This window comes from Mastigoproctus giganteus, chromosome 13 (assembly GCF_048544385.1).
Source record: "Mastigoproctus giganteus isolate SK-2022 chromosome 13, ASM4854438v1, whole genome shotgun sequence".
In the NCBI taxonomy this organism is placed as follows: Eukaryota; Metazoa; Arthropoda; class Arachnida; order Uropygi; family Thelyphonidae; genus Mastigoproctus; species Mastigoproctus giganteus.
In genome coordinates this window covers 44,225,836-44,246,405 of record NC_143587.1, presented here as the reverse complement: position 1 = coordinate 44,246,405, position 20,570 = coordinate 44,225,836, and the positions used below count along the sequence as shown (strand labels likewise).

At 36.0% G+C, this 20,570-nt stretch overlaps 1 protein-coding gene across 4 annotated transcripts in view; it reads left to right on the top strand.

Annotated features, from left to right (window-relative positions):
* The window catches only part of LOC150075997 (FERM, ARHGEF and pleckstrin domain-containing protein 2-like), a 582,027-nt gene that overhangs the window by 221,115 nt on the left and 340,342 nt on the right, over window positions 1-20,570 (top strand). For all 4 annotated transcript variants that reach the window (XM_090387911.1, XM_090387910.1, XM_090387913.1 and 1 more), the window contains one exon: window positions 4,425-4,499. In XM_090387911.1, the coding sequence (XP_090244037.1) occupies window positions 4,425-4,499 (75 nt within the window). The remainder of the gene's footprint in view (window positions 1-4,424; window positions 4,500-20,570) is intronic.

Sequence of the window (20,570 nt, the reverse complement as noted above, 5' to 3'; positions counted from 1 at the left end):
ATACTATGGTTTATGGCCAAAATCACACTGGCCCACCGGGGTTTCCCCGGTAAGGCTTATGGCCAGTCCACCTCTGTCGATAGAGAAAAAATATGAAATTGTGAAACGCTTTGAGCGAAATGAAAGACCATGTGATATTGCACGTGCTACAGGCCTAAATGAAGCAACGGCGAAAAGCACATGACAATTGCAAACTTGACAGGTTGAAAATTGAAAAGGGCTCAATTGTAAAGGGCTTAAAAATTTTAGAAAACAGACTCCAACGAAGAACGCGTTATAGCTACAAAGCAAGGAATAAAAAAATTATTAGCTTGCTACGAAGAAATTCTGCGTGAAAAAAAGAACGCGCTGTGTCGTCAGACGAATTTGTTAGATTTTATGAAGCCATCGACATCGAAATAACTTTTTTTACGTAAGTCATTTGTTTTTTTAATACATATTTTGTATTAATATGTATAAAGAACTGCAATTTTATTAATATTTTTCTTCTAAACTAGTGTTTTTGTTAGTCCTTGGTCCCAATTAAGCAAAATTTATATGTATTTATATGCAAAGTTGTACCCCGACTTACGCGAATTCGACTTACGCGATTTTCGTCGGACCCACCTATCGCGTAACTTCGGGGTATTACTGTAATTTGCACATCTCCAGTCTGTGGAGACTTCCCCTAAATCCAAAGATATTCTCAAAATTATGGCCAATGGTTTGCTTACCTCCTTAGCTGCTTCCATCACTATATCTGGTTAGATTCCATCCACTCCAGGTCCCCTTTTTATGTTCAACTTCAATAGTTTCTCTTCCACTTTCGATTAGACCAAATACAGAGGATGCTGAAAGGTCAGGAAATGACCACCGCATATTCCCGGAGCAATATGATCTTAGTTACTAATGCTCCTAAAAACCAAATAACAACAAACAACAACAACATCTTCCACTTTCCTGTCAGTTATCTCAAAATCCTTTAGCTACCTATTAGAGTTTTATAACTTCTAGCATTCACTTAAAATCTTAGGACCTACAGGTACAAACATTTAGGGGAGGTAACATCTAAAGGAATGTGAATCGCATAGGAATCCATAACCGGAAACATCACCGTAAGTCAGTAGACGGTGCTGTTCATCAGTTCGCGAGAGGGAAAATTTCTGGTTTACTCATTCAAGCAGTAGTCACCGCACGAAGAGCATTCATCGATATACGAACTGTGAGCTGGCAGACATGCCAGCACCTTCCATGCACCTAGTGTATGGATTAGCAGAGGGCAATGGACTAGCTGCTCAATGAATTTATGGAGAATGCTTCCCAGACAGACATGTACCAGATCACCATTTGTTTGCACGTGTGCATCAAAATTTGTGCGATTATGGGTCATTTAGAGGTAACAGAAGTAATGCGGGCAGACCACGTTCGATGTGAACTCCCACCATAGAAGAAAGTGTGTTGAATGCCGTCCAGAATAATCCTACTACCAGCACACGTGCTGTTGCCTCTGTCTTAGGAGTGTCTTGTTGCAGTGTACAGTGTGTCTGGCACAATGATTCCTTACACCCCTTTCATCTCCAAAGGGTTCAGTTACTACTCCCCCAAGATCATCCTGCACGTGTGGCTTTTGCACAGTGGTTTCTCCAAGAAAGTGTTCAAGACTTGAATTTTCCTGCCTACGGTTTGGTCACGGATGAGGCTTATTTCACTCGGGAAGGCTTATTCAATCAGCACAATGTTCATGTGTGGCTCACAACAACCCACACGGTGTGTGCCCCAGTGCGGCACAACATCGCTTCGCAATAAATGTGTGGGCAGGTGTGGTCGGTGACTGCTTAGTCAGCCCATACCTGTTACCATCCCACATGAACTCCGCTAAATATCAATCTTTCTTGAACAAGTTCTACCAGGGTTACTTGACAATGTTCCAGCAAATGTGAGACGCAACATTTGGTTTCAACATGACAGGGTGCCTACCCATTATGGAAGGTGTGTTCATGACCATTTGAACAGGCGTTTTGGGCATCGATGGATTGGCCGTGGTGGACCTGTTGCCTGGCCCTTGCGCTCACCTGATTTCTTTCTGTGGGGGGCCCTCAAATCTATCGTGTATGAATCGCCTGTGGAGACGGAAATGGATCTTGTGGCGAGACTCGTCTGCGCTACTGCTACTGTCAAAGAAACTCCAGGTGTGTTCGACCGTGTCTGCCAATCCATGCTGCATCGGTGTCGATGGATGTGAATCGCATCCATCTCGTACTCCATTGTTAATATTATGTCGAATAAATGTTTGCCACTAATTACTGTCTTGTGTCATTTCTGCTTCTTGTGCCTCTGCTACTACTTTCCCATGACGAAAGTACTTTCCCATTTTGGTTATGGGTTCCTATGCGATTCACATTCCTTTAGATGTTACCTACCTCCCCTAAACGTTTGTACCATTATTTTTGAGACACCCTGTGTATGTATATATATATATATATATATATATAAGTAGTTAATTAGCAATTAATTGGTAAGTAAGCAATTTAGTTATTTAATTTTCACTTCTGTTAATAATATTACATAAGACAAGAGAGAGATTGAATTTATTAGAAAATCAAATGCATCTGAAATGTAGCACTGCCTTCATAATAGCTTATTGATTTATAGCTACAGAGGTTGTGTATAAGTTAAAAATACTTTTTCAATTCTACTTTACATTACTAAAGTAGCAATGCCATTCTAATATTCTCTCAGATTCAATAAAAGTTACTCAGAATAATCAATTAAGGTTGCTGTTGAAAATATCTGATTATCTTATTATCTTAAAAATATCCGATTATCAAATAAGAAATATTTTCTTTTGCAACCAATTTTTTATTTTGTTTTGTAATTAGTAAAATTGGGTAAAGTGATTAGCATTTTGGTTGTAAGTGAAAAGGTTCATTTTTATGTATTGTTGGCAATAAGTAATTTCTTAACTTTGTATTTTAGAATGTTTCTTCTTTAAAATTTTGTTTAAGAAATACCACTCATAGACTAGAAATAATTGGGTGAAGCATTGCATGTGCCATTCAAACATCCTACCTCTTGATCAAGCAAAAGCTTGATCAAGTGGTAGAATGTTTGAATGGCACATGCACTTCATCAATATATATGATATTATTGCAGTTGATGCAAGGTATTGGAGGCATTGCACTTCAGCAAATAATGAATGAGCTTGTCACATTGAAAGTGTTTGGCCTGATCATAAAATGCAAATTGAAGATGTAGTCTCTCAAGTCGAAATATCATATGATAGTTGCCAAGCCAACATAACTGATATTTTAAACATGAGAAGACCATGAAAATTCTTCGTTCCAAAGTTTTTAACAGCTTACCATGTGTAAAAAGAATTGAACCTTTCAAAGAACTGGTTGAAATTTGGTATCATCAGAATTTCTAAAAACAATAGTGATAGGAGATAAAATATGGTTATGTTTATTACCAGCATACAATACTACAGGCCTTTGAATTGAAGTCTCTTATGCCTCTCAGGAAGAAAAAAAATTCTGATTCATAGGTAAAGTTATAGGTAAAATCATCAGTTTAAAGGAAATATTTTATCATAAAGGCTTTATTCTTTATCAGTTTATACTAGGAGCTCATACTGTTAAAAAGACTATGGACTTAGAAATCATTAATTGCTTGAGAGATGCAGTGAGAAGGAAGACAATGTCTGGGTAAGGAAAACTTGGAAATTACTCCATGAAAATGCTCTTTGGTATTTGGAAATTACTGTTGTGTGACAACAGTTATTTCCAAATACCTTTGTGAACATTCTGTAACTATTTTATAATATCTATCTTATTCACCTGATCTCATCCCATGTGATTTTACTTTTTCCCCCCAAACTAAAGAACCCTTTAAAAAGGGCGATTATTTTCACTATCAGAAATTATGGCATCTACAACAAACACAGCCAAGAAACTTTCAAAAAAAGTACTTTGAATGTGCTTTTTGTAACTGTATAAATGATGGAAAAAATCAGGTAAATAGACAAGATCATTCTTTTGAAAAATTCTTGTAATTATTGTGAATATTATATTTATTTAAATGAGCTTTTTTTTTATTTTACCTTGTATAATTGCATTAATTTTTACTTGTTTGTGTATTTATATTCTTGCGTATTTAGTATCACACTGTCTAATATACATTCCACATTTCTGAATAATTATTGCTCAAATTCACTCCCCCCCCCACTTGGATGTAATGTTACAGTATACTGACACCTTTTCACATACTGTATTTTGTAAAATAAGCTTTCAAAATGATAGCTGAAAAATATTAATTTTCCAGAAATAATGAAATTTAAAATAATAAAAATAATAAAATTTATCTGCAAAATATTAATTTTTCAGCTATTGCTGTATTAATATATTTTTGATAATTTAATACCTGAAAAGCATCTTGTATATCTTCAGGTATAGCGGGAGAACGCAAAAACAGATGGTTGAATTTGTAAGGGAAAATTATGTAAAACGACAACCTTTTCAGAGGTAGGCTAATTAATTTTGATTTTTGAGAATTTTTATTACATTATTTGATTGTATACAGTAAAATCATTAAATTATATTACAATGAATATAATTTAATGAAACTTGATATTGATACTTGAAATGAATAGTGTTTTGAAGGGCAAATCTCATTTGAATGAAATAATTCTGATGAAAAATTCAGTCTGACAAATTATATTCCAATTCCACCCATGCATAAAATGTATGAGTTTACAACAGAAATAAAAATTTTAAAATTTTGAATGACACTGTATACTCCACAATGACTATGGTGGGATTTGCTTTTTTGGGGGGGAGGTAGAGTTTCAAAAGATACAGAAGAATATAGGATCACATTATCTAATGTGTTTTCCACATTTCTGAATGATTATTTCTCAGATCCCCCAGATGTAATATTACAGTATACTGGCACCTTTTCAATTTAGAATAGTTACCTTTTCAATTTATTTAGCATATTTTTATTACTTTTTTATTTTTTTCCAGAGAAAATTTTTAAAAAAATGTTCATGGTTTGCTTCTTTTAAATAAGACGTGTAAAAAATACACACAATAAGTATTGCAATCCAATTAGAAAAGATGAAATATTGATATTCTAAAATAATTAAATAAAAATTCCAGAAATTAATAAAAAAAAAAAAAAGTTTTGCAGTCTAGCACTGCAGTCTGTCACTATTTTTGTTACAATTTAGGGCACTGTCACTACTAGGTTAAGTAGTTACAATGAATATATACCCTCTTTTGCCAGCTGAGGGGTGTATCACATTATAAACAAGTTTTTTATTTATTTTATTTTTTTTTTGTAAATTCTTTTTTTTTAATTTGCTAAATGAAGATGCTGAAGATATTACTGAAACGGAGCAAAAGGTTAAAATGGATCAGTTGGATACCTCTGTTTTTCATGTAGAAAAGTTCATGGAAAATTTCAAGTATGTAAAGGCAGGTGTAAATGAAATAGATTTCAAATGCTAAAATATAAGGGGTGAGAGGTCAAATAATAATCTCACAATGGTTACATCGTATTACCCAGACAATTTTCTGGAGTGTAACTTCTGAATGATTGGAGCAAAGCACTGATGGGCCCAATATATATGAAAGAGAATAAAGCTTGATATGGCAATTACAGAAAAATTGCAATCATTCATATAACAGGTAAGATCTATGCAAGTGGGTTCTGTGCAAGTAAAATCTTTGCAAGTGAAGAGGGTTAGAAGTATTATTGATTGTAATCCTGGCAAGCAGTCAGGTTTTAGGTCAAGGAGATAACATATTCACATATTGTACTTACACTAAGGGAAATTTTAGGAAAGTTATACAAATGTGCCACAACACCCATATCCAGAGTTTGTTGACCTTGAAAAATTGTATGACAAAGTATCAAAAAATCTGTTCTTTAAAATTTTAGAAAAATGTGGAAAGATAGCAGGTGTAGATGAAATTGAGCATGATGCTAAAATCTCAATGGATACATTTTGGAATGATACGTCATCAAGAGTAAAAATGGAGGATTTAAAAAACCATTGAATATTTTGAAAGCATTATGGGATCATCTTAAGAGGTATCCTAAATGGATTGACATTTTGCTTTGTAAAGGGAACAGTTTATTTAATCAGTCTTATAAACTAATATGAATCCTACTCTCAAAACTAATATCGTGTGGTCGCACAAGAGTTGGATCCAAGAAATAATTTTATATATACGAGGGGTATCAAAAAGTTCGTACCCTGACCTAGATAAAACATTAGTAGGAAGATGCTGTTTTTAATATAAGTTGTCTACAACTTATATTGCAAATCTTACAAAAACATATGACCATGGGAACATATTGCTATGACCCCACCCAGGGCCTTGAAGGGGCCCATGCAAGTGAGGGGCCTTGAAGCTTAAGCTTCATTAACTTCACTGTAAATCCGCCTCTGCACAAACTTCTGTTATTCTTTCCTTTTATAATTTTCTTATATATTTCATAAACTTGTTTGTTCTGTGTTATATTGCCAAATGTTTTGAAATAATATATTATTGTCATTTTTTGTGATTATTATGTATTATTATTCACATGCTTTCCTAATATTCAAATAAAGAATCAATAAAACATTATTTATGTGCATGTATTCAGTGACTAACATGTGAAATTTCATTCCCGTAGGTGATCATACCCAGAGGTGGAGCCTGGAATCTGAGGAAGGGCGCTATGGTTGACAAAGTGGAACATCGAGCAGTGATCAAGTTCCTGCATTTGCAGGGGAAGAAAGCTCAGGAAATTGATGAAGTAATGAAAGTTATGTATGGTCAGAATTGCATCCTATGACACTGTAAGAAAGTGGAAATGAGAGTTCCAGTGTGGCCGTACAAGTGTCTTTGATGAGAAAAGAGAAGGAAGGCCATCAATATCCACAGACAGTGAGACAGTTGCAAAGGCTGAGTGACAGACGTGTGACAATTCATTTCATTGAAAATGCAGTGGGAATTAGTTATGGGTCTGCCTACAGCATTTTACATGACCATCTACACATGTCTATGGTCTCCACTCGATGGATTCCAAGATTGCTGATGCCTTTGTGGAAGCAATTTCGAATGCAATGTTCTCGCCAACTGTTGGATTTGTGTAATGCAGATGTTGGGAACTTTTTTGATCGGTTGGTGACAAATGCTGGGTGTACCAGTGTGATCTGGAGACTAAATACATGTCAAAGCAGTGGAAGTGCACTTCCTAAAAAAAGGCAAAGACCACTCCCTCTGCAAAGAAGGTGGTGTTCTTCGTGTTTTGGGACAGAAAAGGGGTTATCCTGATAGATTACCTACTTCGTGGTTCCACACTTACCAGAGAATACTACAGAAATCTTTTGAAAAAGTTACGTGATGCTTTGAAAGTGAAAAGGCATGGAATGTTAACCAAAGGTGTCCGTCTTCTGTCAGACAATGCACCGGCTCACACGGTTGTTGCCACCACCAACTTTGTTGCCTGTGGCTTCAAACTACTGAAGCAGCCACCCTGTTCTCTTGCCCTATCACTGTCAAACTTCTTCTTGTTTCGAGAAATGAAGAAACCATTGCATGGATGCCACTTTGATTCATCTGAGGAAGTCATCAGCGAAGTGGAATTGTGGTTTCAAGCAAAAAGTGCAGACTTCTATGATCAAGGCATTAAACAACTGATCCATAGATGGGAGAAATGTGTTACTGTACATGGAGAGTACATAGAAAAGGATTAAAGATCATGCGAAGTTTCACCTTTCTAGGGCTATTATTTCTAGGTAAGGGCAGTGGTATATCCAGGTATCATCGTAAGGGGAGCATGGCGACCAGGTGTTTTTTTTTTTTTTTTTTAGATGGACTTGGGTACACTTATACATGCACATAAATAATGTTTTATTGATTCTTTATTTGAATATTAGGAAAGCATGTGAATAATAATCACAAAAAATGACAATAATATATTATTTCAAAACATTTGGCAATATAACACACAGAGCAAACAACTTTATGAAATATATAAGAAAATTATAAAAGGAAAGAATAACAAAAGTTCGTGCAGAGGCGGATTTACAGTGAAGTTAATGAAGCTTAAGCTTCAAGGCCCCTCACTTGCATGGGCCCCTTCAAGGCCCTGGGTGGGGTCATAGCAATATGTTCCCATGGTCATATGTTTTTGTAAGATTTGCAAAAGTAAGCTATTTTAACCACAATTGGTTAACATTGCTGTCTCTTTCCATTCCGACTTTCCCTTCTTCACACTAGTTCGAGCCCGTGCCCACCAAATACAGAGGATGCAGGTCAGGGAATGACCACCGCATATCCCTGGAGCAATATGCCCTTAGTTGCTAATGCTCCTAAAAACGAAATAACAAACAAACAAACCTTCACACTACCATGTTGGGTAGTGTTGGAGTTATGGGTGCCGGCAGGATATTTTGCAAGGTAGTGGTACACATGGGAGTAAATTTTCGAATACATGCAGTATTTTAATTAAGTCAAGTTTGACTGATTTACATGTAAAGCCGAGCCAATGTTTCGTGATTAGTGAGAGAAAGTACTTGTATTTTGAAAGAAAGAATTCGTATTGTTTTAATGTTTCAATAAATTAATGAAAATATTAAAAATTGTGTACTACTTTGAAATCCAAAGGTGGTGCACTTGCACCATGCTGCTGGCATCCATGGTTTGAGTGGCCACCAACTTTAAGAAAAATACAAAGAAATTTTGTATTCTTTTTCTTAAAGAGGGTCCCAAAAATTGTATAAGCTTCAGGCCTTACAAAACATCCATCCCCTGCACAGCTATGAAAAATGATATGCTGCTTTCTGCTGTTGCACATTCTGTGTCACCAATTTTGTTGAATGGCAATACTCTCTCTGATGCTGAAAACTAAAGGGCTCTTCGGCTTCCTTGTGCTTTGTTTGTATTACGATGCCTTTCAATATCATTAATTCGGCTGTCAGAGTGCATTTACAGTATTTACAAAAACGTTTAAAATAATCACCGTTTAATTTGTAGAGCCAGTTCTTGTATTTAGCATCTTTGAATCATTGATCATGAAAGTGTTGACCATACTTTTTGCTCATTTTCAAAAAGGGGAAAAATTACACACTATAGTTTAATATGAAAATTCATTAGTAAAAAAAAAAAAAAAAAAAAAATTAGTTACCTACTGAAAGTAATTGAATCATCACCAACGAAAAAGGACAAGTTTTCATCAACACTCTGTCAAACCTATTCATACAGTCGTTTGCATTAGGAAATGATTTAAGTTACTGCATCTATGTTTTGGGCAGTCTACTCCAGTAATTCGAAAAGTGAACCAGCATAAAGCAACCCTCTGTATTAGGAAAGTTAGACTGCAGAAAGTCGTCAAAGCGAGGAAGTTGAAGATTTCGGAGTGATTGGTGAAACTTCATATTATTATATCTTTCTCTGAACTGTAAATGATCCAGCAACAAATTTTCAATAAAAAACAAATTACGGACATCAGAGTAATAAAATTACATATTGTTCTGTCAAATTGTAACAAAATGCAAAGAATAGTAAAAAATAAAAAAAATATATATCTAGAGCAATGGGTAACATATATTAGTATCACAAACTATACAATGTTTGATGATTGCCACGGACCATTCATAATTTGTGAATGGACCATCACATAAACTTATGAAAACTGGAATAATATATTCACGTACATGAAGGCCACCGTAGCCGAGTGATTGCATGAGGGTGCATATGCAAACGTACCTTGAGTGACCGACGTTCAAGCCTGTGACCATGGGCACTTGCACCATGCAAGGACTTGCAAATGTACCACCTTTGGATTTCAAAGTAATTCACGATTTTTAATATTTTCATTAATTTATTGAAACATTAAAACAGTACATTCTTTCTTTCAAAACTCAAGTATTTTCTCTCACCGATCAGAAATGTTGGCTCGGCTGTACACGTAAATCAGTCAAACTTGACGTAATTAAAATATTGCATGTATTCGAAAATGTGGTGAACAAAAAAATTTATTCCCACACGCGTACACCACTTTGCAAAATATTCTGCTTGATGCCCATGCCCCTGACTGCTAAATACTGTGCTGTTTCTTGTATTATCCCTATCTTGGTTAGGTTAGGTAGGTTGAACTCTTCTGGCCGTATGGTTGCCCTGGAGTATAAACAGAAAATTCATTCATAAAATTACGTATTACAGAATCACTGCAAAATTGGCATTGCATTGCGCACTTAAAGCAAATCAGTGTATACTTCTATATTGAGAGATCTGCGCATTCATTGTTTACTGGGCGCAAAATGAAAATAAAAGGTGAAGACAAGGAAAATAACTTTTTGAAATTAATATTATATCTTTCTATAATCTGTAAATGATCCATCAACAGGTTTTCAATAAAAAATAAAATAAAATGATACTGACACCAGAGTAACAAAATTACAGATTGTTCTGTCAATTTGTAACAAAATGCAAAGAATAGTAAAAAATAATAATAAATCTACAGCAATGAGTAACATTGGTATCAAAACTGGACAACGTTTGATGATAGCCAACATCATGGATTTGTGAATGTGGACCATCCACAATTTGTGAATGAAAACTGGAATAATAAATGTACTTACATTTTCAGCCTTTCTATCACAGGTTAGAAAAGAATAGTTGTAATGGGAAGTTTTTTCATGCTCTGAGAAACTTTAAAATGCAAGATCACTGCACTTGAAAATGTAGAATCACAGAATAGTACATGATGCTTGATAACAGCTTCAGAACTTTCTTTCTCTGCCAATAAAGCAAAATTAAAATATCTGTGCTTGACTGAATTTTTTTGTTTCGTTTCCCACTCATTTCCCCAATTTCTCCTTCAAGTAACTTTGCAACAGATTTTCCCACCACAAGCGAAAACAGAATATTTAATGGTTATAAAATGTATTAAAAGCGACAAAGTCCAGTTTTGATGGCTAAATAGAAAGAAAGCAATAGACAAGGGTAGAACGTTGTTGTGAAAATAGCAAATGAACCTCAAAACCTTAAATTTAATGAAACTGCATGCTTTGGAATGATGTTAGGCAGACAACTTGTGTGATCGAGACCTGCTAATTTTGGGGTGACTGAAGTAGATGTTTTACTCTTCCTTGTCATTGTTTAATCCACTCTCTGAACACCACAGGATAAATGCTAATTACATGAAGGGTTCCTCCCAATGCATCAGTCACTTACAGAACGTCATCCACATACAGAAGGAACAAAGGATCGGCAATTTAGATGTGTCTGGTTAGCATAGTAATAACTCATTCATAGTCCTTTCGAATAAAAAGCCAAATCTAAGGCACTAAAACGACAACACTGGCCATATCTAGACTGTTATATGACATACTTGTGTGTTGTAAAATAAAACATATTGCCCTCCGACAACAATCAGTATACTCACCTACACAAAAAATGTAAAATGAATTCAACACTAGAATAAAATCAGATGTGATGTATAGCTATATTTGGCACTGGTTTTTCTGAATATTTCATGACTATATTTTATTTGCTACTATTTGTATAAGCAATGCACAGTCAAAACAATACTTGGATGGCCAGTTGCTGTGCTGATAAGAATGTGTTACATTTAATTTTAAAAAATGCTCGTATATTAATGAAATTAGATAATTGTCTTGAGAAATGAATCTGTCTTCCAAATTTCATGGACCCCTTTCAAGCTTGGGCCCAAATGCAACTGCATTGGCATAGCTACGCTACTAAACAAAATTATTGTTTTTTTTTTGGAGATTTTGTCTTTCAGTTAGCTCTTCATACACTGAAACCCCTTGGCAAATAGAGAAGAAGCAAAATGCCTCCTGCATTTTTTTTCTTCTTTAATTTCAAATATTTGGTTAAGGGAGGGCATATGTTCCCTCTTGCCTCCTCCCCCCTGAATATGCTCCTGGGTAAGGGTATGAACTTTTTGATACCCCCTCGTACCTATATTGCAGCAAAGCATTTGACAGTCTCACATGAGAGATTGCCGTATTAGCTGTATTGAGATTATTGGCCAGATCTTGATGGGAGATTGAGAAGTAGCTGAAGAATAAGAGGCAGTGGGTTGATACTGTATGTATCAGTCAGAACAGTTAGGTGGTCTAAGCATATGCAAGCAATGTTTATGTAAATCTGATGATATGTACCTTGTGACTTAGTCGAAATTAAGTCTCAATCAGTGTATGTCAGAAATGTTCATAGTTGCAAAGTGAACAGTAACTGCAGCTTTATCAAAACATGACATATCAGAAGCAAAGCACTGAAAACTTTTAGGAACATTTTTTGTCACTGTTGTGTGAAATGCATGTGCATAGAAAATGACTTTGGTATGAGGGATATGGTCGGAAGCAATTGGTAGCATACCATGCATTGATAAAATTCAAGTATCAATGAGTTATTGTGTAATCAGCTGCCACTCTTGTTGGGGAGGGTGAGATCAATCCATATGGAAGGTACCCCCTTCCAACATGTTGATCAGCCATTGTTGTTGTTATTTGGTTTTTAGGAGCATTAGCAACTAAGGCCATATTGCTCTGGGAATATGCGGTGATCATTCCCTGACCTTTCCGCATCCTCCGTATTTGGTGGTGACAGGTTTGAACCCCGGTCTAATCAAGAAGTGTGTGCTACGCACTGCTGCTCCTTCCCACCTGGCTACGGAGGTGCCTGATCAGCCATGCTCTATATTGGAGGCTTGAAGTGGTGAAACCCATATTTAGTCTCTAGAGCAAAGATTCCGGCATCCCCCCCCCCCATACTTCTCCTTCAACCCATGCATGGTACTGAGTACTATAGGTTTTGATACCTTTCGTGTTTGGGGTTTTCATAAAAAAAAAAAAAAAAAAAAAATGAGGCTGAGCATTGTCATCCATCAGAATGAACTCTTTCCTAACAGCACCAGCATAGGGAAGAACAATCCAAGTGCAGCATGATCTCATCTGTATACCTCCATGCATTCAGGTCCCCTTCCTGATGACATAGAAGTTCTATATTATCACAGAGACTAATGCCACCTCATTGCAGCAGTCCATCTCCACCGAGCTGACTGCATTCTGTTTGTACACAGGGTCATTTCCAGTTCCTCTTTCATGCCATGCTAGTACCCAATGAGAATCTGACTGCAATCTGAACTCATCTGTCATGATCATACAATGCAATTACAGCAGGCCCCCGTTATAACGCGGTTCGCTTTACGCTGATTCGCTATAACGCTGTTCTTATATTATAACCCGTATCTGACTATAACGCTGTTATAGATCACTATAACGCTCTTATACAGATTGCATTTTTGGCATATTTAACGAAATCGTTTCATTTGATGGAGTCGATAGCTTGAAAATGAATATAAAAATACTGTTAAAACGTTTCCCACGGCGACCTGAGAAATATTCCCACAGAGAATTTCACACTCAGTGAAATTCTCTCGCGCGCTAATTTAATTGCAGTACAGTGACTTGTTACGTAGTTCGGAGATCAACATTTTAATAAATGATCACGTATATTGCTTGTAATATTTGCGTTATATGCATTTATCCGAAGTCTAGTCATCACGCAGTACAGTATTAGACATCGTGCGAAACGGACAGTTTACTCGAACATTGTATCATGATTAATGCAACCAACGCAGAGTTAATAATGGCCGATAAGAATGAAAAATTCTTATCGGCAATTCGAAAAATTTTCGAAGAGTTAATAATGGCCGATAAGAATGAAAAAGCAACAACATCTGAGCGCAATACGAAGACTATAAATGTAAGAAAAAGACTGAATTTGAAAATCAAATTAGACGTTTTGAAGCGAATCGATCCGGTCAAAGACAAGCGGATGTGTGCCAAAATTTATGACTTGCAAGATTAACTGTAAGAACAATTATAAAAAAAATAATAAAGAATTAATTTTAGCAGCGGGAAAGATACTGTTCCACTGCAAGCAACTAGGGCTAGGGCCGGCTATTAGGATTGAAATGGAAAGACTAACTAATTTTATTGAAGATAATATCCAACGCGAATTCAGTTAAGTTAAATATTATAAATAATAAAAAAGAGAGAGAGATTAGCCTATATGATGATCTGAAGAAAACTCACCTAAAAAAAAAAAAATTGGAACCATTTAAAACTAGTAAGGGCTGGTTGAATAGATTTAAAATCCAGGGAGAAGCCGCAAGTGCAGATCAAAGAGCCGAAACTTTCAAAAAATAACTTGTTAAAATTATTGAAGAGGGGTATTGTGTGTTATACTTCTCAACAAGTTTATAACATAAATGAAGCAGGACTTTTGTGGAAACGAATGCCTAAAAGAAGTTTCATATTGAAAGATGAAAAAAACATGCCAGGTTTCAAAGCGGCGAAGGATCGGTTGACTTTATTGTTGGGTGGTGACTGCAGGGAATTTAAAATTAATGCCTCTTTTAGTTTATTTGGAAGAGGGCCAAAGTTCAACCCAAAATCGACACATTTTTCATAATTAAATTCATCAATTAAATTAAATCAATTTAGATCAATTAAATTCATGATTTTAATTGGAATTTTAAGTTTCATTTTGATACGTAAGTAGTTACCAAATAATTATATACGCATGTAATGCGGAATATTTTATATGTACAAATATTTGAATATTAAATATTTTGACCGACATTTGTGCATCTTTTCACTACCGTTTATTATTGATTAAGAATATCCTATGGCACCGACCGCAACTCACAAATACATATGTTACTTTATGGGAATGCGGCGCTCGCTTAGCGGGGGTCACCTGTAGTTGTCAATCCAATTATTATGTTCAAGTATCCACATTCTTCTGGCACTGTAATGTTGATCACTCAGTGAAACACACATAGGCATAGGTCTATATCTGTGCACATGATGTCCATATTTGTGCAGATTTTATATGTTGTGGGTTGATTTGGTCAGGATTTGAGTTGAGCTGATTGTTTTCTTTGAAAATGACTTTTGCATTTTTTATTACAAATATCCACCCCAAGAGCAAATGATCAGTTGCCACTTATTTACATTTATATGTTTTAAGAATGCAATTTGAAGATGTGACGAGAAAAGTGGAACTCTGACTCTAGAATTTTTCACCAGTACAGCATACCTACTAACTCAGCATAATTTATAACAAATTTTTCTTCCTGCAACTTGAAGAAAACATTAGAAAGCACCAGATCATAATATCACAAAAAAACTTAATGTATCATAGGGTGTGATTATGTATAAACCATAAAACCTAGTGCCACTTTTAGTGTTTACAAAAACTGCTTCAAGCATATTGTTTTTGCAATAGCAGATGTGTTACATGAATTGCATCTGCAGAGTGAGCATATATTGAACTAGATTATCCCAAACTAAAATGTAAAATTTTAGTTTCAACAGCATTGATCTTTATACCTTTTGAACAGACCTTGCCTAATATCATAACGTAGCATAATGCCTTGAGTACTGCATACAGGTCTGGAGGCCTCATTTTAGGAAGGATGCAAAGTTGCTTGAGTGTGTAAAGAGTAGGGCAACAAGATTGGTGAGGGGAATGAAGGGGTCCTCTTACCAAGAAAGACTTAAGTTCTGCAAATTGCAGCGCTGGAGACTAGGCACCTGCGAGATGATCTGATTGAGGTGTATAAGGCCTTGAATGGGTTGAGCGTGCTGAATTCTGATGGGATTTTTCTGCTTGATCAGATTACGAACCTGAGGGGACATAAATTCAAATTGAGGAAAGACAGTTGTAGGGTAGATGTGCTGAAATTTGGCTTTAGCTAGTGGGTGGTTAATTACTGGAACAAACTTCCATCTGTCGTTGTGGAAGTTGATAACTTAAATAAATTTAAGGAGGAACTGGACAAATGTTTAGAGGGAATGGATGTTTGAATTTTTTTTTTTTTTGCTTATGATACACAAGCTTTCATGAGCATGTGATGCTTGCTTTCTTGCATCACATGCTCTATTACTACTACAACATACCAAGCAGATGAATATATGTTATTGTGTCTTTTCCACTTATGTATTGGCGCCTCCGTAGCCAGGTGGGAAGGAGCAGCAGTGCGTAGCACACGCTTCTTGATTAGACCGGGGTTCGAGCCCGTCACCACCAAATACGGAGGATGCGGAAAGGTCAGCGAATGACCACCGCATATTCCCGGAGCAATATGGCCTTAGTTGCTAATGCTCCTAAAAACCAAATAACTAACTAACTAACTCCACTTATGTATTGTTCCATCTGTGGTTCACTCGATAACACTAATTCTGTAGAAAGAGGCATATTACACTCATTCTCTGGAACTTTAGACTTTTCTCATCAGTTCATTCTTTTCATGAGTGTTTGCTGATAGTCATTACATTGTGGGTGAACATGATTTTTATGGAATATATTACATGTTTTCTAACTTCAAGCCCTTCAGGCATCTTTGATAGTTTCTACTGTTCATACAGTTGTCAAATGGAAGCATCAGAGTTTAAATCCTAATTTCTTTTTCTCTTATCTGTGATGGTTCTGAGAAATTTCATAGAATGACTATAAATAGGCTACCAATACCAGCTTATGTAAAAGTTCAACTAAAAAAAAATTGAAGCGTAGGCTCCACTTTCTGTGAGTAACTTACTATTTACAGAGTTGCTGTTGCATTTGCATCACTATTATAGTAATATTGCAGGAATTATTCCAGCTATGTTGACCTTTGAATCAAAGAACATCTGAAATTTTAAGGTCAACTTATTTGGTCGGTGCCAAATATAAAATCCTAAGTTTGAATTAAAAGTATGCATTTAGATTTAAAAAGTAATTTCATAAAAGTCATATTTTTAGAGTGAAAATTTATTGCACATATATTTTTACAAATCTACATTGTGGCTCACCTTTTAAAACTCCAAGAATTTGTTTCTTTTTCACCAGCTGAAAACAGTTTATGGAATTCATTGGAAGTATGTTTTTGGGTTTACTCTTCAAGTTCTTGAAAGTAAACAAGTATGCTTCCATATTGAAACATTATTTGCAGAGAAACCAGTATGGGAGCATAGATTGCTCCCATGCTTGTCAGTTTTGGTTTTATGACACTCTACATAAGAGAGTAAGCCATATGCAGTCTCTCTTTCTTTACAGTTTACTCTTCAGTATAATAACATGTCCCCAAGATGTGAAAGATGATGGGTATATTGGATGTGTATTGTATCTCAAGTAGGGCAACTCCTAAATGTTAGTTCAACTCTGTTGCAGTTCACTGTGATGAACAGTGAACTGCAACAATAGGATGACCAGAAATGAGTAAAATGCTATGTTTGTGCTGTGTGCGTGCGTGCGTGCGTGCGTGTGTGTGTGTGTGTGTGTGTGTGTGTGTGTGTGTGTGTGTGTGTGTGTGTGTGTGTGTGTGTGTGTGTGTGTGTGTGTGTGTGTGTTGTTTATGGCCTCTTTGTTATGGGAAACAGCGAATCACCAAGAAGCCTCCTTCTCAGTACTCGCCCATGTGAGCAGGAGGTGGATCACAATTATGCATGTACCCTCTATTGGGTGTAAGGTCAGATCTGTATGTTCTGATTTTCCATGAGTGCTGAGGCAAACTCTGCAACATGGAGAAGAGCAAGTAAAAAAAAAAAAAATCATCTTAATGTTGCCAGCATAATCCCACCACACCTCTAAATTGAGGGAAAAAGATCTGGCTACACCAAGAAAAGTGAAGAAGGTGCCCATCTTGTGTTGCCAGCAATGATGATGCTCACATAAGGTATCACATAGACACAAACAGAAACAGACTCTCACATCTATCAATCTAGGTATAAAAAGGATGAGAGATAAGATAAAGGAAGACAAAAACAAGCAAATCCCTTTCAGAGAAAACACTGTATCAGCCCAGACCATCATCAAGAATTGTGTGTCAAGGAACTGAAGCAAGACAACAGGATCTGAAAGAAGAAATCTGATGTCAGAAACTCCCAGGGAAAGATGGCATAATTAGAAGGTATAGTAGGATGAGACATCAGGATCAGAGCAGTAGACATTAGAGGTTGTAGATTATCTGTGATTACACCAGTAGATATTCTTCCTAAGAAAGAGTCCTGTAGACTGTGTACAGCTTTAACTTTCAAAATACATCTTGCAAAAGCAAGTTTTGGCAAAATTTTGTTAGGTGATAAAGATCACTTAAGAAGAAAGTAGTTCAATTTCAGTTCAAGGAACACAGTTTGGGATTATAGTGATCAGTAAATTCCTGAGAGGCCAGTTATTGCTATGGATAAAGAGATGGGTGAATGGCAGAAGGTAGAGTGGTTATTAATGGGCTCTACTCTTCTTGGACAAATGATATTAGTGGAGTCTCTTAGGTTCACTGTTAGGCCCTTTATTGTTTTCAATATTTATTCATGATATTGATAAATTTGTTACCCCACACACTCAAACCAAGAGTTCAAACTTTCACTTAACACTTTATACCCTAAAGCAGTTAAGTGACTTTCTTGGTCTATCAAGAACTTAACAGCATAATAAATAAATTTTCTATATTATTAGCTAGTAGCACATATGATGCAAGAAAGAAAGCTTATAAAGCATCAACAAAAAAAAAGGAAATAAAATAAAAAAAAAAAACCTCCCACATCACCTGTCCATTCCCTTCAATAATTTATCTTGTTCTTCCTTGAATTTATTCAACCTGGCTACTTCCTGCAAAAACAACAACATAATGACAGTTTATTCCAGCATTCAACCACCTGCGCTGAAGGCAAACTGCTATCTATCTGTCCTGCAACCAGCCTTCCTCGATTTGAATTTATGCCTGCTCATGTGTGTAGTCTGAACCACAGGAAGAATGCCATCAGCATTGAGCTTGCTCAATCCATTCAAAGCCTCAAACACCTGAATCAGATCACTTCACAGGTACCTAAACTAGAGACACTGCAATTTGCAGAACTAAAGCTAGTCTTGGTAAGATTACCCTTTTGTTCCCTTCACCAATCTCATTGCCTTTCTCTGCATCTCTTTCAACAAATCTATATCCTTCCTAAAATGAGGTTAGGCCACATCCTGTATACAGAATGTGGCCTAACCATTGCCTTACATAATAGGATAATCACTTCCTCATCTCTACTAGCAAAGTTTCAGTATATCATAGACAAAACCTCATGAGCTGTCTTGGCAGCCTGTCAGCATTACTCAGTGAACTTAATATTTGACTGCACAATTACCTGCTTCAACTGCTATTTCTCAGCCCATATGGCCAATTTTTTAAAAATCTTATTCAGGCAGTGGCTTCCACAAAATCCTGATTATCCTGCTTATCCTGATTATTGTTATTAACCACCCTGCCAACCTTTGTATCAACTTAGACATTAAGAGTGATATACCTTCATCAATAGGCGCCTCCGTAGCTAGGCATCGTTTTTTCGGCTTAGATCAACAATTTTTCTTCCATTTTCCTCTCAGTTATACACAAAATCATATAGCTCCCTGTTAGATTTTGATGAACTTCTGGAATTATTCTCCCTAAAGAACTCCTCAGTAGATGAAAAATACTTATTCAATTTGTCGGCAAGCTGAACAGGATCATCAACAGTTAAACTATTATTTCTTAGTTGGTATGAAAAGCCTAGTGACATCAAGTGGACCAATGTGATTCAACCCCTTCCTTCTGTTAATATAAGTAAAGAAATGTTTGATTCTTTACTTGGCATTCTTTTCCAGAGACTTCTCATAATCTTTCTTTTCTTAACTTCCTTTGTTGTGACTAGATTACAGATTAGTTTATATCTACCATAGACTTCTCTATCACCTGATAATTTTTATGCTATCTGCTGCTTTAGAACATATTTGAAGACATTTTTCTTACATCTTTTGGTCTGCATTGTAGTATTAATGGCTAATGATGCAAGAAAGCAAGCTTATATAGCATCAGCCAAAAAAAAAAAAATAAATAAATAAATAAATAAATAAAAAAATAATAAAAACCTACACAGTTCACCCCTCTGTACCTTCCAAGAATTTTGCCTAGTTCTTCCTTGAATTTATTCAATCCATTCCATAACAACAGATGGAAGCCTATTTCAACAGCCAACCACCTACTGGCTGAAGGCAAACTTCCACACATCTATCATGCAACTATCCTTCCTCAACTTGAATTTATGCTCTCTCAAGTGGATCTCAAGTCTCTCAAGTCTCAGCAAGTGGAAGAATGCCATTAATATTCAGCTTATTCAATCCATTCAAGGGAGTTTTCTTCTCTGCCATGTGTCTCAATAGTTCATCTCACATCCATTTAGGTCTAAGCTTTGAAGGGTATTTCTTCATTTCTATGAAAAGCATTGTAGCTTCTTTGATTACTTCCTTGAATACTTTCCATTTAGAATTTGCTGTTGGTAGCATCATCAGTTGGTCCCACTGCACAGAATTTTAAAACCATCTGAAACCTTTATGAAAGCAAAAAATGCCTTTCCATTTACCCTTGACAGTAGTTATGTCTTTAATTAAATTAAACTTTAGTACATTGATCGCTCCCACCTAGTTGGTCTTTTACTTGCAGATTCTTAATGCATGAAGAATAACTGCTGATAACCAGATCAGCCGACCGGGCTAGCCGAG